The sequence below is a fragment of the Ursus arctos genome, chromosome X, assembly GCF_023065955.2.
Source record: "Ursus arctos isolate Adak ecotype North America chromosome X, UrsArc2.0, whole genome shotgun sequence".
Lineage (NCBI taxonomy): Eukaryota > Metazoa > Chordata > Mammalia > Carnivora > Ursidae > Ursus > Ursus arctos.
Genome location: NC_079873.1, coordinates 80,180,302 through 80,193,380, shown reverse-complemented (window position 1 = coordinate 80,193,380; position 13,079 = coordinate 80,180,302). Strand labels below are relative to the sequence as shown.

The 13,079-nt window shown below is 40.8% G+C and overlaps 1 protein-coding gene across 4 annotated transcripts; it reads right to left on the bottom strand.

The window, feature by feature from the left end:
• TCEAL4 (transcription elongation factor A like 4) lies at nucleotides 1-2,558 on the bottom strand. 4 transcript variants are annotated; one of them, XM_026489512.4, is made up of 3 exons: nucleotides 2,453-2,558; nucleotides 1,805-1,874; nucleotides 1-1,462 (listed from the first exon to the last, which is right to left on the bottom strand). In XM_026489512.4, exon 3 carries the CDS (start codon nucleotides 1,433-1,435, stop codon nucleotides 182-184), a length of 1,254 nt encoding a protein of 417 aa, XP_026345297.2. In that variant the 5' UTR covers nucleotides 1,436-1,462; nucleotides 1,805-1,874; nucleotides 2,453-2,558; the 3' UTR covers nucleotides 1-181. The 4 variants fall into 4 exon arrangements, with proteins under 4 accessions (XP_026345297.2, XP_026345296.2, XP_026345299.2 ...); XM_026489511.4 differs by having other exon boundaries at nucleotides 1-1,457; nucleotides 2,405-2,488; XM_026489514.4 differs by lacking the exon at nucleotides 2,453-2,558 and adding an exon at nucleotides 2,192-2,293.
• Between the last annotated feature and the right edge of the window lie 10,521 nt (nucleotides 2,559-13,079).

The following is a 13,079-nucleotide window of genomic DNA, read 5'->3' as shown; positions in this document are numbered from 1 at the left end:
TACCGTTCACCAAACTTTTTTCTTTTTAATTTTACAATATGCCATAAACATTTTTCCATGCAATGGACAAAAATCTGCTACTCAAACATCGAAGGCTATAGTTGGATAACAGAGTAATAGCTAAAGCAAGTATTAGCATAAGGTTAAAGCACAGGGCCTGGGCAAATGCCTGCCAGGGGCACTACACAAAAGGAATGTCTTCAAAGCCCCTCTGCGGGGCCCTGCACCCACCCCTGAGTTCCCTTGGGCCCCTTGGGTGGAAGGGGTCCTGTAAACTTTTTTGCATCCACATAAACCCCCCCAATTTCTGTCTGGTTTTCTTCACCTCATCCTCTACCCTGGCCATCTCGTCAAATTCTCTTATCATCTCCTCATTGCTCAAATGCATATCATGTATGGCCTCCTTATATTCCTTGAGGCACTGAGCCAGCCCCTTGTTGGTTTTTCTTTTGGCCTTCCTGGGTACATCATCCCCAGCTGGGCGCTTTCCTGCAACCCTTGGTTCGATGGCTGGCTTTTCTTCTTTTGGCTTTTCCTCATTCACTGGCTTTCCCTCATTCTCTGATTTTTCTTCTTTTGGCTTTCCCTCACTCACTGATTTTCCTTCTTCTTTTGGCTTTCCCTCACTTACTGGTTTTCCTTCTTCTTTTGGCTTTCCCTCACTTACTGGTTTTCCTTCTTTTGGCTTTCCCTCACTTACTGGTTTTTCTTCTTCTTTTGGCTTTCCCTCACTTACTGGTTTTTCTTCTTCTTTTGGCTTTCCCTCACTTACTGGTTTTTCTTCTTCTTTTGGCTTTCCCTCACTTACTGGTTTTTCTTCTTCTTTTGGCTTTCCCTCAATCACTGGCTTTCCCTCACTCTCTGGCTTTTCTTCGATCACTGGCTCTCCTTCGATCACTGGGTTTCCCTCCATCGCTGGGTTTCCCTCCATCGCTGGGTTTCCCTCCATCGCTGGGTTTCCCTCCATCGCTGGGCTTCCCTCCATCGCTGGGCTTCCCTCCATCGCTGGGCATCCCTCGCTCTCTGGGTTCCCCTCGCTCACTGGCTTTACCTCACTCTCTGGCTTTCCCTCCATCACTGGCTTTCCCTCGCTCTCTGGGTTTCCCTCGCTCTCTGGGTTTCCCTCGATCACTGGCTTTCCCTCGATCACTCGCTTTCCCTCGCTCTCTGGCTTTCCCTCGCTCTCTGGTTTTCCCTCGATCGCTGGCTTTTCCTTGCTCTCTGGCTTTCCATCTGTTGGCTTTGTCATATTCTCTGGCTTTTCTTTATCCTTTAGTATTTCCTCATCTTCTGTCATTCTCTCGTTTTCTAACTTTTCCTTGTCTTCCAAAGTACAAGCTACTTCGGGTTCTCCCGCATCCTGTGACTGTTCTCTGTATTCCATCTTTTCTTCGTTCTCAGTCATTCCTTCATTTTCACTGCAGAGTTTTTCCATGTTGAGATTTCCCCTCCTTTTCCTGTCCTGAGGTAGGGAGGAAGAGGAGACAAAGAGGAGACAAGGGAAACTGAGGGCTTGGGGGTGGAATGCAGGTCCGGATAGTACAGGCATCTCTCCCCTTGTCAGGGTTCCCCTGACCTGGCCCGGCCTTTAAGTGTGCTTTCTGTCCACCCTCTCCCCTCACACACGTGAACCCACCATTTCTCTGGCAGGCCCTGCCATTTTCTCTCCGTTTGCTCAGAACGGCAGTGTGTGTATAAATGCGTTAGGAGGTGGGCAGTGGCGCCCCATATTCTGCTGGTGTTGTACCCTCCACACTCCCCACCCCTCTGGGTCCCTGTCCAAAGACTCCCTTCCTTCACTGACCTGCAGGGATTCTGAACAGATTCCTCCTCCTTTTCTAGCCTTGCAGAGTGCTGAGAACAGACACGCAGACCTGCGGACAGACAGGAGACATGGGCTGCGCGTTTGGATGGATGCACAAGGACTCAGCCCCTTTCCTGAATCCCGGCCCTCCTCATCCAACGTCTCCCTCCCCCACCTCCTCCGCCCCCCGCACCCCAGCCGCCATTTCTTTTCACGCCTCGGGCGCCAGACCAGGATGTTTTCCAAACTAATTTTGGATCTCTGTGTCCTTCTCCCCTGGAGGCAACTCGCCTCCCCACCCTCGAGGTCAACTTTTTTTCTCTACGCACGGACTGGTAGAGGGGGGTTATTTCCACAGTCTCACTGGCGGGGAGCCCCCCAGCTCACCAGCTCCGGCTCCAAAATGGACGGAGGGCAGCGAGAAGGAGGTGCGGTGAAAGGGGACACGGGTACAAGGGTGTCCGCTCTTCCCACCCTCCGCCGACTGGTCGCTAGCTCCCCCTTAGCCATTTTCCCACCGCCATCTCTATCTAGTCCGGCCAGCTTCCCTCAACCCGGACCCCATCCCCACCCTTTTTCCTCTCCGTGTTCGTGCCTCACCCCCCATTCCAGGGTTCCGCAGGCGGCGACGAAGGCCCTCACACTGACCTGAAAGAACCTGAAGCAACAATTACGAGCTCACAGACCGCTCCGGATCCGACCGCAGGGGAAGAGGGCGGGCTCCCGGACTGGTGCCCACATCTGCGCCCCGCGGTCACGTGAGCGCCGCGTCACCCGAGCTCGCCCCCCTCCCCCCGCCGCCCCGCCCACCAGCCGGCGTCCGCCAGTCACCCCACCGCTTTCTGGAGCGCTTCCCTTCTCACCTCTCTGGGCCCTTTTGTCCTTTTTCTCTTCTTGAGGTGGTCGAAGGAATAATTTTAATAAAAACCACAGAGGCTTTTTTTTTAATGGGTTGGGCGGTCGGGGGAGGAGTCTTGACCATGTTGCTCTTTCCTTTGAAAGAACTAGAGCCAGCCAATGAAATCGCATGAATGTGAACTTTAATGTGGTACATAGAATATTGCACTTTATTTTTTATTTGAATTTTTTAAAGATGTCTGTATTTATTTTAGGGGGGAGGGGCAGAGGGAAGAGAATCTCCAGCAGACTCCCGGTTGAGCCCGGAGCCCATGCAGGGCTCCATCCCACCACCCAGAGCTCATGAGCTGAGCAAAAATCTGAGAGTCTGAGACTTAACGGACTGAGCCACCCAGGCGCCCCAGAATATTGCACTTTGGAAAAAATTAGGAAAAACGTTCCCCGCAAGATAAAATTGTTCCTTTTTCCTGACATGCGCAAACATAAATATTTAATTATTTAAATATAAAAATAAAATTATATTTGAAGCAGAAAAAAGGAACGATTAATTTTTTAATAAGTGGGACTAAATATAAAATGGACAATGACCTGACCATACATGACAGTAGAACTAGGACCCACAACCTCTGCAGCAAACAGCCCAGGAAGCTAAACCATAGCTTCTGAAGCAATCTTCAGGACTTGATCAATGACTGACAGCCTCTCTATTTTTGCCCCCCGCCAGGAAAATCCAAATATGCTCCCCAAACCAATCATATAAGATGTCCTGCTTTTAGTTAGCCTGATTCCAGCTTCCCCATGCCAGCAACCTCCAATCAGAGCATAAAGTCTTGTCTTTTGTTGGAGCTAAAGCTTTTCCACTCCCCAGACTTTCAGTCTCTGCCAAACACAGGTGATGGTGGTGGACTCACTTGTTATAACAAGTTCTGAGTAAGTAGTCTCTGTTTAAGTCTTTTGTGTGGAAGGTCTTTAAAAATATAATAACAAAGACATGAACAACTAAGGAAAACGTTGATGGATTTGACTACCTGAAAATGTGTACCAATTTCTTAAGGGGCTGGGGACACATGCACTCTTCTCTGCTCTTGTTGAGTGGAATGGTGAAAAATGTTCTGAAAAGTAAGCTGGTAAATTGTTTTAAAATAAAAATGATTGATATTTTGGTTTAGTAATTCCACTTCTAATATTTACCCATGGAGAGAATTAATAACATGCTAAAATATAATCTTATGTTTTTAAAAACACATTGTATTTAAAAAATTCCCATAGTAACTTTATTATGCATTTATTCTTTGCTGAAACTGGGGCTACAGTATTAGTTATGTAGGTTTTGTTTATAATGGAAAAAATGGAATATCACATTGTCCATCAGTACAGACTTAGTTACATAATCTTCTTAATACATTTGTATTCCCTGGTTATCCTCAGATGTTTGGTTAAGAAAAATAATTAAAATGTTGGGTTCTCAATACACACTAGAAATTATTAACTATTTATAATCCCCAATTACTATGGTGGTGGCACACAAAGGATAACCACAGGATGCCCTCCAGAGAATGCCACCTATGTGCCAGGAACTGTGTTAGCTACTTTATCTTATCTGGTGTGGAATTCATTTATACCTGGTAAAGGGACTCACACTTCAAGGAAGCAGAATGATTTATAAGGCTATAAGCTTAACTCAGTGTGATATTGGAATAAGCATAGCAGGAGGAATAAAACAGAGATTCCACTAACATACCCAAGTATAAAGGTTTTTAGTATGTGATAAGAATCCATCTCTGGTCAGTAGTGAAAAATAGGTTATTATGGAAATTACATTTGTATAATTAAATAGTTAAAGAAAAATGAAGATCCTTATTTTCTGACATACAATCAAGTTCTTATAGGCAAGTACAATGAAGTAAAAGGCATCCAGATTGTAAAGAAAGAAATAAAACTTCCTTTATTTGCAGATGGCATGACCTTGTATATAGAAAATCCCAAAAAATCCACTAAAGAACTCGGAGAACTAAAAAATGAGTTCAGATCAACATATAAAAATCTCTTGTATTTCTATATGCTAGCAGTGAACAATTTGAATGGAAAGTAAGAAAACATTTCCATTTAAAATAGCATCAAAAAGAATAAAACACTTAGGGGCGCCTGGGTGGCTCAGTCATTAAGCCTCTGCCTTCAGCTCAGGTCATGATCCCAGGGTCCTGGGATTGAGCCCCGCATCAGGCTCCCTGCTCGGCGGGGAGCCTGCTTCTCCCTCTCCCACTCCCTCCGCTTGTGTTGCCTCTCTCGCTGTGTCTCTCTCTGCCAAATAAATAAAATCTTTTTAAAAAAAGAATAAAACACTTAGAAATAAATTTTTTGAAAAGTCTAAGACTTGTATACTGAAAACTATAAAATACTGTTCAAAGAAATTAAAGAATACTTTAATAAATGGAAAGACATGTTCATAGATTGGAAGACCTAATATTGTTAAGATGGGTAACATTTTCCAAATTGATCTACAGATTCAACACAATCTCTGTCAAGATCTCAGCTGCCTTGTTTGCAGAAATTTACAAGCTGATCCCAAAATTCACATGGAAATGCAACAAACCCAGAATAGACAAAACAATCTTGAAAAAGAAGGGCAGGGGCGCCCGGGTGGCTCAGACGGTTAAGCATCTGCCTTCCGATCAGGTCATGATCCCAGGGTTCTGGCATTGAGCCCCACTTCGGGGTCCCTGGTTGGCAGGGAGCCTGCTTCTCCCTCTCCCTCTGCTGTTACCCCTGCTTGTGCTCTCTCTCTCTGTCAAATAAATAAATAAAATCTTAAAAAGAAAACGAAAAAGAAAAAGAAGGGCAAAGTTGGAGGCCTCACACTTCCAGATTTTCAAAACTCACCATGAAACTACAGGAATCGAGACAATGTGGTACTGGTACTGGCATAATGACATATAAACCAATGAAATAGAATTTAGAATCCAGAAATAAACCTTCACATTTATAGTCATGGATTGTCAACCAGAATCCAAAGAAAATTCGATGGTGAAAGAATGGTGTTTTCAACAAATGGTGCTGAGACAACTAGATATCTACATGCAGAAATGAATTTGGACCTCCACCTCACACCATATACAAAACTTAACTCAAAAATAAATCAAAGTCCTGGGGGCATCTGGCTGTCTCAGTAGAGCATGCAACTCTTGATCTCAGGTTCCTGAGTTTAAGCCCCACTTTGGGTGTACAGCTTACTTAAAAAAATAAAATAAAACAAAAATAAATCAAAGTCCTACATGTAAAAGCTGAAACTATAAAACTCTTAGAAGAAAATATAGATGTAATTCTTCATGACCTTGGATTAGGCAATGGCTCTTAGATATGACACCAAACTCTCAAACAACAAAAGAAATATAGATAAATAGGACTCCATCAAAACGTAAAATTTTTGTAATTCAAAGGACAACATCAAGAAAGTGAAAAGACAACTCACAGAATGGGAGACAATTTTTGAAAGTAATATATCTGATAAGGGACTTACATCTAAAATATATAAGGAACTGTTGCAACTTGATAAGAAAACAGATAACCCAATTTTACTTCGGGGATTTTGAGGCTTTTTAAAATTGAAATATATTTGACATATAACATCATTAAAATTTAAGGTGTATAACACGTTGATTTAATAAAGTATGTATTATAACATGTTTGCCACTGTGGCGATAATTAGCACCTCTATCATGTAACAGAATTATCATTTCTTATTAGTGGTTGGAATAATTACAATCCAGTCTCTTAGCAAGTTTAATGATTATAATCTAATACTGTTGTCTATATTCACTGTACTGTGCATTAGATCCCTAGGACTTAATTATTATTCATTGTAAGTTTGTAAACTTAGACAACATCTGTCCAATCCCCTCACCCACCGGCCCCTAGTAAGCACCATTTTACTTTATTTTTACACGTTTGGCTGTTTTAGATTCCACATATAAGTGATGTTGTACAGTATTTGTCTTTCTCTGCCTGACTTGTCTCACTTGGCGTAATGTCCTCAAGATCTATCCATGTTGTCACAAATGGCAGGATGTCCTTTTTTCTCATGGCTGAATAATATCCCATTGTATAAATATACCACATCTTCTTTATCCCATTCATTTTTGGCACAGACAAGGAAACAACCATCAAAAAGAAAAAAGCAGCCTACAGAATGAGAAAAAATATTCACAAGCCATCCATCAGATAAGGGGTTAATATCCAAAATATATATAGAACTCATACAATTCAAAAACAAAGAAGCTCAAACAATCCTATTTAAAAATGGACAGAGGAACTACGTAGACATTTTCCCAAGGAAAATGTTCAAATGGCCAACAGATACATGAAAAGATGCTCAGCATCACTAACCATCAGGGAAATGCAAATCAAAACCACAGTGAGAAATCACCTCACACGTGTTAGAATGGCTATCATCCGGAAGACAAGAGATAAGTGTTGGTGAGGATGTGGAGTAAAGAAAAGACTTGCGCACTGTTGATGGAAATGTAAATCAGTTCAGCCACTATGGAAAACAATGTTGTAGTTCCCCAAATATTTTCTAAAAAATTAAAAATAGATCTAGTATATGATCCAGCAATTCCATGTCTGGGTGTATAACTGAAGAAAATGAAAACAGGATATTAAAGAGATATCTGCACTCACTTGTTTATCACAGCATTATTCACAATAGCCAAGATAAGGAAACATCCTAAGTAACCCATCAATTCAATTTTAAAATGAGCAAAGGATCTGAATAGATATTTATGCAAAGAAAATATACAAATGGCCAATAAGCACAATGTGTTCAATGTCATTAGCCAACAGGGAAATGCAAATCAAAACCACAATGAGATAACACTTCATACTCACAAAAAGATAATAGCGGGTGTTGACAAATATGTAGAAAAATTGGAACCATCACACACTGATAGTGGAAATGTCAAATGGTGCAGGCACTGTAGAAAATGGTGAAAGAACCCAGTCACAAAAGACTACATATGGTTATCTCCTCCAGTCCTGTCCATGTTGCTGCAAATGTTGTGAAATCATTCTTTTTGATGGCTGAGTAATATTCCATTGTATATATGGACCATATCTTCTTAATCCAGTCATCTGTTGAGAGATAATGCTAAGCAAAATAAGTCAAGCAGAGAAAGACAATTATCATATGGTTTCACTCATTTATGGAACATAAGAAGTAGGAAGATCGGTAGGAGAAGAAAGGGAAGAAGGAAGGGGGGTAAACAGAAGGGGGAATGAACCATGAGAGACTATGGACTCTGGGAAACAAACTGAGGGCTTCAGAGGGGAGGGAGGTGGGGGATCGGGATAGGCCGGTGATGGGTATTAAGGAGGGCACGTATTGCATGGTGCACTGGGTGTTATACGCAGGTAATGAATCATGGAACTTTACATCAAAAACTTGGGATGTACTGTATGGTGACTAACATAATAAAAAATTATTATTAAAAAAAGACTACATATGGTGATTTCATGCATATGTGGAGTTTAAGAAACAAAGCAAACAAAGAAAATAAAAGAGACAAACAAACAAACAAAAAACCCAGACTCTTTTTAAAGATTTTTTATTTATTTATGCAAGAGAGAGAGAGAGTGAGAGAGAGAGAGAGTGCACTTGAACAGGGGCAAAGGGAGAGGGAAAAGCAGACTTCCCTGCTAAGCAGGGAACTTGACGCTGGGCTTGATCCCAGGACCCTGGGATCATGACCTGAGCTGAAGGCAAGATGCTTAACCAACTGAGCCACCCAGGCACCCCTAGATTCTTAAATATATAGAATAAACTTGTGGTTACCAGAAGGGAGATAGGTGGGGGGACAGATGAAGGAGATTAAGAGTACCTTATCATGATGAGCACTGAGTAATATATAGAATTGTTTAATCACTATATTGTACACCTGAAACTAATATAACATTGATACTGGAGAGAGAGAGAGAGAGAGAGAGCGATAATTATAATCTCCCAGACACTCCATACTAAAAAAAATAAAAAGAGGACGTATGGTATGATTCCATTAATATGAAACATCTAGACTAGGCATATTCTTAGAGACAGAAAGATTAATAGTTGCTTAGGGCTTGGTTGGGGAAAGTTGTGGGGAAATGAGTAGTGACTGCTAATGAATATAGTTTCTTTTTGGGGTAATGAAAATGTTCTAAGATAGATTGTGGTGATGGTGGCACAACTCAGTGAATAACTAAAAACCATTGAATCATGCTCTCTAAATGGATGAATTATATGCTATGAGAATCAAAGCTGTTTTAAAAATCTGTCATAATTTTGATGATTTCAAAGTATTTTATTTTACAGATTTTTTTTTTATTCAACAGATTGAATTAAGCTCACATAATTTTTTTCTCTATTAGGGATGTTTTTGTATTTATATGTTGCTATATTTCTCTGGTCATTTTCTTTGGATTTGTTCTTTTTTTAAAAAAAGTAAACTCTAAAAAATAAAATAAAATAAAATAAAATAAAATAAAATAAAATAAACTCTACCCCCAATATGGGGCTTGAACTCATTACCCCGAGATCAAGAGTTGCATGCTCTACCAACTCAGCCAACCAGGCACCCCATCTTTGGATTTACTCTAAGAATTGAATTGACAGATCAAAAGTTATGAAAATTTTAAGGTTTCTTGAAACACATAGCTAAAATTTAACTATGTTGTTAATTGTAAAAATTCCAGGGGGCACCTGGGTGGCTCAGTCAGTTAAGCATTTGACTCTTGATTTCAGCTCAGGTCATGATTGCAGGGTCAGGTCATGATAGCAGGATTGAGCCCTGTGTGGGGCTCAGAGCTCAGTGGGGAGTCTGCTTCCCCTCTCCCTATGCTCCTCCCCCTGTTCATGCACTCTTTCTCTAAAATAAATAAATAAATCTTTTTAAAAAAAATGCACAAAAACATAAACACATATAATGTAGAAAGTAGATCTGTATGCTATGTATTAAATTTTTGTCTATGCTTATTTCCTACATGCAATTTCTGTATTTAATGGAATCATACCATATATACTGTTTGGCTACTTGATTCTTCCACTTAAAAGTATACCTTCAGCACATTCCCATGTCAGTATACATAGAACTACCTACGCATTTCAATTGTTGCATATGATTCTACTCTTTAGATTTACCACATTTTATTTAATCAAATCCCCATTGATTAACATTAAAAATGTTCCATACTTTCACTATTAACATTGTTCCAATGAATTCACACACACACACATAGACACACACATAAGTAAAGATAGCCTTTTCAGAGAAAGAACTGTAGACCATAGAAAAATATAACTAGGGGTGCCTGGGTGGCTCAGTTGGTTAAGCATCTGCCTTGGGCTCAGGTCATGATCCCAGAGTCCTGGGATGGAGTCCCGCATCCGGCTCCCTGCTCAGCGGGGAGCCTGCTACTCTCTCCTCCCCCTGCTCTCTCTCATTATCTCTGTCTCTCTCTCTCTCAAATAACTAAAAATCTTTAAAAAAAAAAAAGAAAATAGAACTGTATTTTACTAAGTCACTTAATTTCTATCATACTAATTACTGCTGCTTTAAAATGCCCATGTTTGTCAATATGACATACAGATGTTTTTCAAAGTTATCTGTGCAATTGGTCTCATACATACCATATTATGTAAAAAGTCATTTTAAGCATTTGAATCCATTAGGATATTTGTGTGTGTGTGTGTGTGTGTGTGTGTGTGTGTGTGTGTGTGTGCATGGTGCATCTATGTGTGTGTGCCTGCTATGGATGTTTTGCATTTGTAATTTCAGATATCAAATGGGAGCATTAGGAGAACAACATTAAAATGCACCATAATTGCACTGGGGATGGGACACTTGGAGTGGAATGTGAGAGACACACAGGAAATCTGGGAAGGCGAAAGGAAAATGGGGTTTGATGTTGAAGGCAGGAGTGAGAATTGAATACGTCTGATTATTCCCTTCACCGGTGATTGAGGAAAAAGGTACCTAGTGAGCAATCAGGATGTATTGCTGTGGTTACTGAGATGAAATAAGGGAATGGCTACTGCTTCACTAACAAATTATAAGCAACAACACGGGGAAAAGGGCTGTAATAGGACAGGCACATACAAATCAAACTTTTTCAATGCTATTCATACTGTGAAATTCTTTGAAAAGCATAAGCAAGGACCCAAACTCAGTACAGAAACGTCTAAATCCCAAAGTTCAAGACACAACACCTGTTCAGGACCCCTCCCAACTGAGGCTGCTGCTCTTAACTCATTCAGATTTATCAGACTTTGTTCTTTTCAGGCTATAACCTTTTGTTCTCAAAAAGCCAGAGTTTACTTTCTTAACAGCACTCCGGTGTTACGGAACATTAGCGCAGCGCCACGCCTCTGAGTGCGCCTCTGACGGACCTGCAGCCTCTGAGCCGCAGCCGTTGGCGGTGTCTGTGGATGCGCCGAAATGTGTCTTCCTTGGTTATTCCACCTGGGACATGGAGGGGGAAGCACCTCCGATTCTTTTTCTTTAATGAGCTCGACCTGTTTATTATTAAATTCAACAGACATGAAACCACTCTGTCAGATTGCTATTGAGGTTTGTAAATGCTTCTTCCAGTTTCTGTGTTTACGTTGTCGTGGGAGGATAAAGGTTTGCGGAGCAGCACCAGCCCAGGGGGCACATTTTGAGTAGCAGTGTGATGGCAGATGAAGCGACTTGCCTGAAGGATGCTGGGTGTGGGCATGGGGGGGTGGGGCTCAAAGCCAGGTCTTCTCACTCCAGGTGCAGAAGGACTCGCTCCCCCTGCAAGCCTGCCACAGCACCCACCTGACGTCTGTCTTCCCCCGTAGCCATGGACAGAAGGAGGTCCCTGAGGTGGGCAGGAGTCCTTCAGACACAGCGACGGAGACATCACTCCCCAGTCTCCTCATCTCCCCAGCTATAGGCAACCGCTCTTCTGTTTTCTGTCTCTATGGATTTGCCGTTCCGGACATTTCATAAGAATGGAATCATACAACATGTCATGTTTTCTGACTGGCTCCTTTCACTTGCACAACGCCTTCAGGTTCGTCCCTGTTGCAGCACGGATCCATACTCCATTCATTTTTATGGCTGAATAATATTCCATTCATGCCACATCTGTTTATCCATTCATCAGTTGCTGGCCATTTGGGTTTCCCCCACTTTTTGGATATTATAAACAATGCTGTTATAACCATTCTTTTATAAGATTTTATGTGGACATAGATTTTCATTTCTCTTAGGTATATATTTTGGGGTGAAATTGCTGGGTTTTATGTTATCTCTATGTTTAATGTTTGAGGAACTCTTAGACTGGTTTACAAAGTGGCTGCATGATTTTACATTCCCATCAGCAACAAATAAGAGTCTCACTTTCTCCTCATCCTCAATAACACTTTGCTATTGTCTCTGCTTTTGATTGCAACCATCAAAAAAAAGTGCTATCTCACTGTGTTTTTGATTTGCATTCCCCATGACTAATGATGCTGAACATCTTTTCATGTGCTTAGTGGACATTTGTATATCTTCTTTGGGAAAATGTGCATTCAGATCCTTTGACCATTATTTCATTTGGTTATTTGTCACTTTATTACTGAGTTGTAAGTGTTCTTTATATATTGTAGATACAAGTCCCTTATCAGATATATGCACATATATTTGTGAACATTTTCTTTATATCCTCACCAACACTTACTATTTCTTGTCTTTTTAATTCTGGCCATTCTGACTGGAGTAAGGTGATATCTCATTGTGGTTTTCATCTGCATTTCCCTGATGAAGAGTGATGTTGAGCATCTTTTCATGTGTCTATTGGCCATCTGTATGTCTTCTTTGGAAAAATAGCTACTCAGGTCCTCTGCCCATTTTAAATTGGATTATTTGGGCTTTTTTTTTTTTGCTGTTAAGTTTTATAAGTTCTTTATATATTTTGGATATTAACCCCTTCTTGGATATATTGTTTGAAAATATCTTCTCCCATTCAGTTGGTTGCCTCTTTGTTTTCTTGATGGTTTCCTTCACTGTGCAAAAGCTTTTTATTTTGAGATAGCGCTAATAGTTTATTTTTGCTTTTGTTTTCCTTGCCTTAGGAGACATATCTAGAATAATATTACTCTGGCTTATGTCAAATAAATTACTGTCTATGTTCTCTTCTAGGAGTTTTATGGTTTTGGGTTTTACATTTAGGTCTGTAATCCATTTTGAATTAATTTTTGTGTGTGGTGTAAGAAAGTTGTCTGGTTTCATTCTTTTGCATGTAGCTGTTCAGTTTTCCCAGTAGTATTTATTGAAGAGACTGTCTTTTCCCCATTGTATATTTTTGCTTCTTTTGTCATCGATTAACTGACCATATAAGTGTGGGTTTGATAGATGAATGAATAAAGAAAATCTGGTAT

Bases quoted from the DNA above. Each gene is read 5' to 3' on its own strand.
- TCEAL4 (XM_026489511.4), bottom strand. The intron at 1,458-1,804 runs GTCAGTGAAGGA...ACCTCAGGACAG, and splicing joins TCTGTTCAGAATCCCTGCAG to GAAAAGGAGGGGAAATCTCA.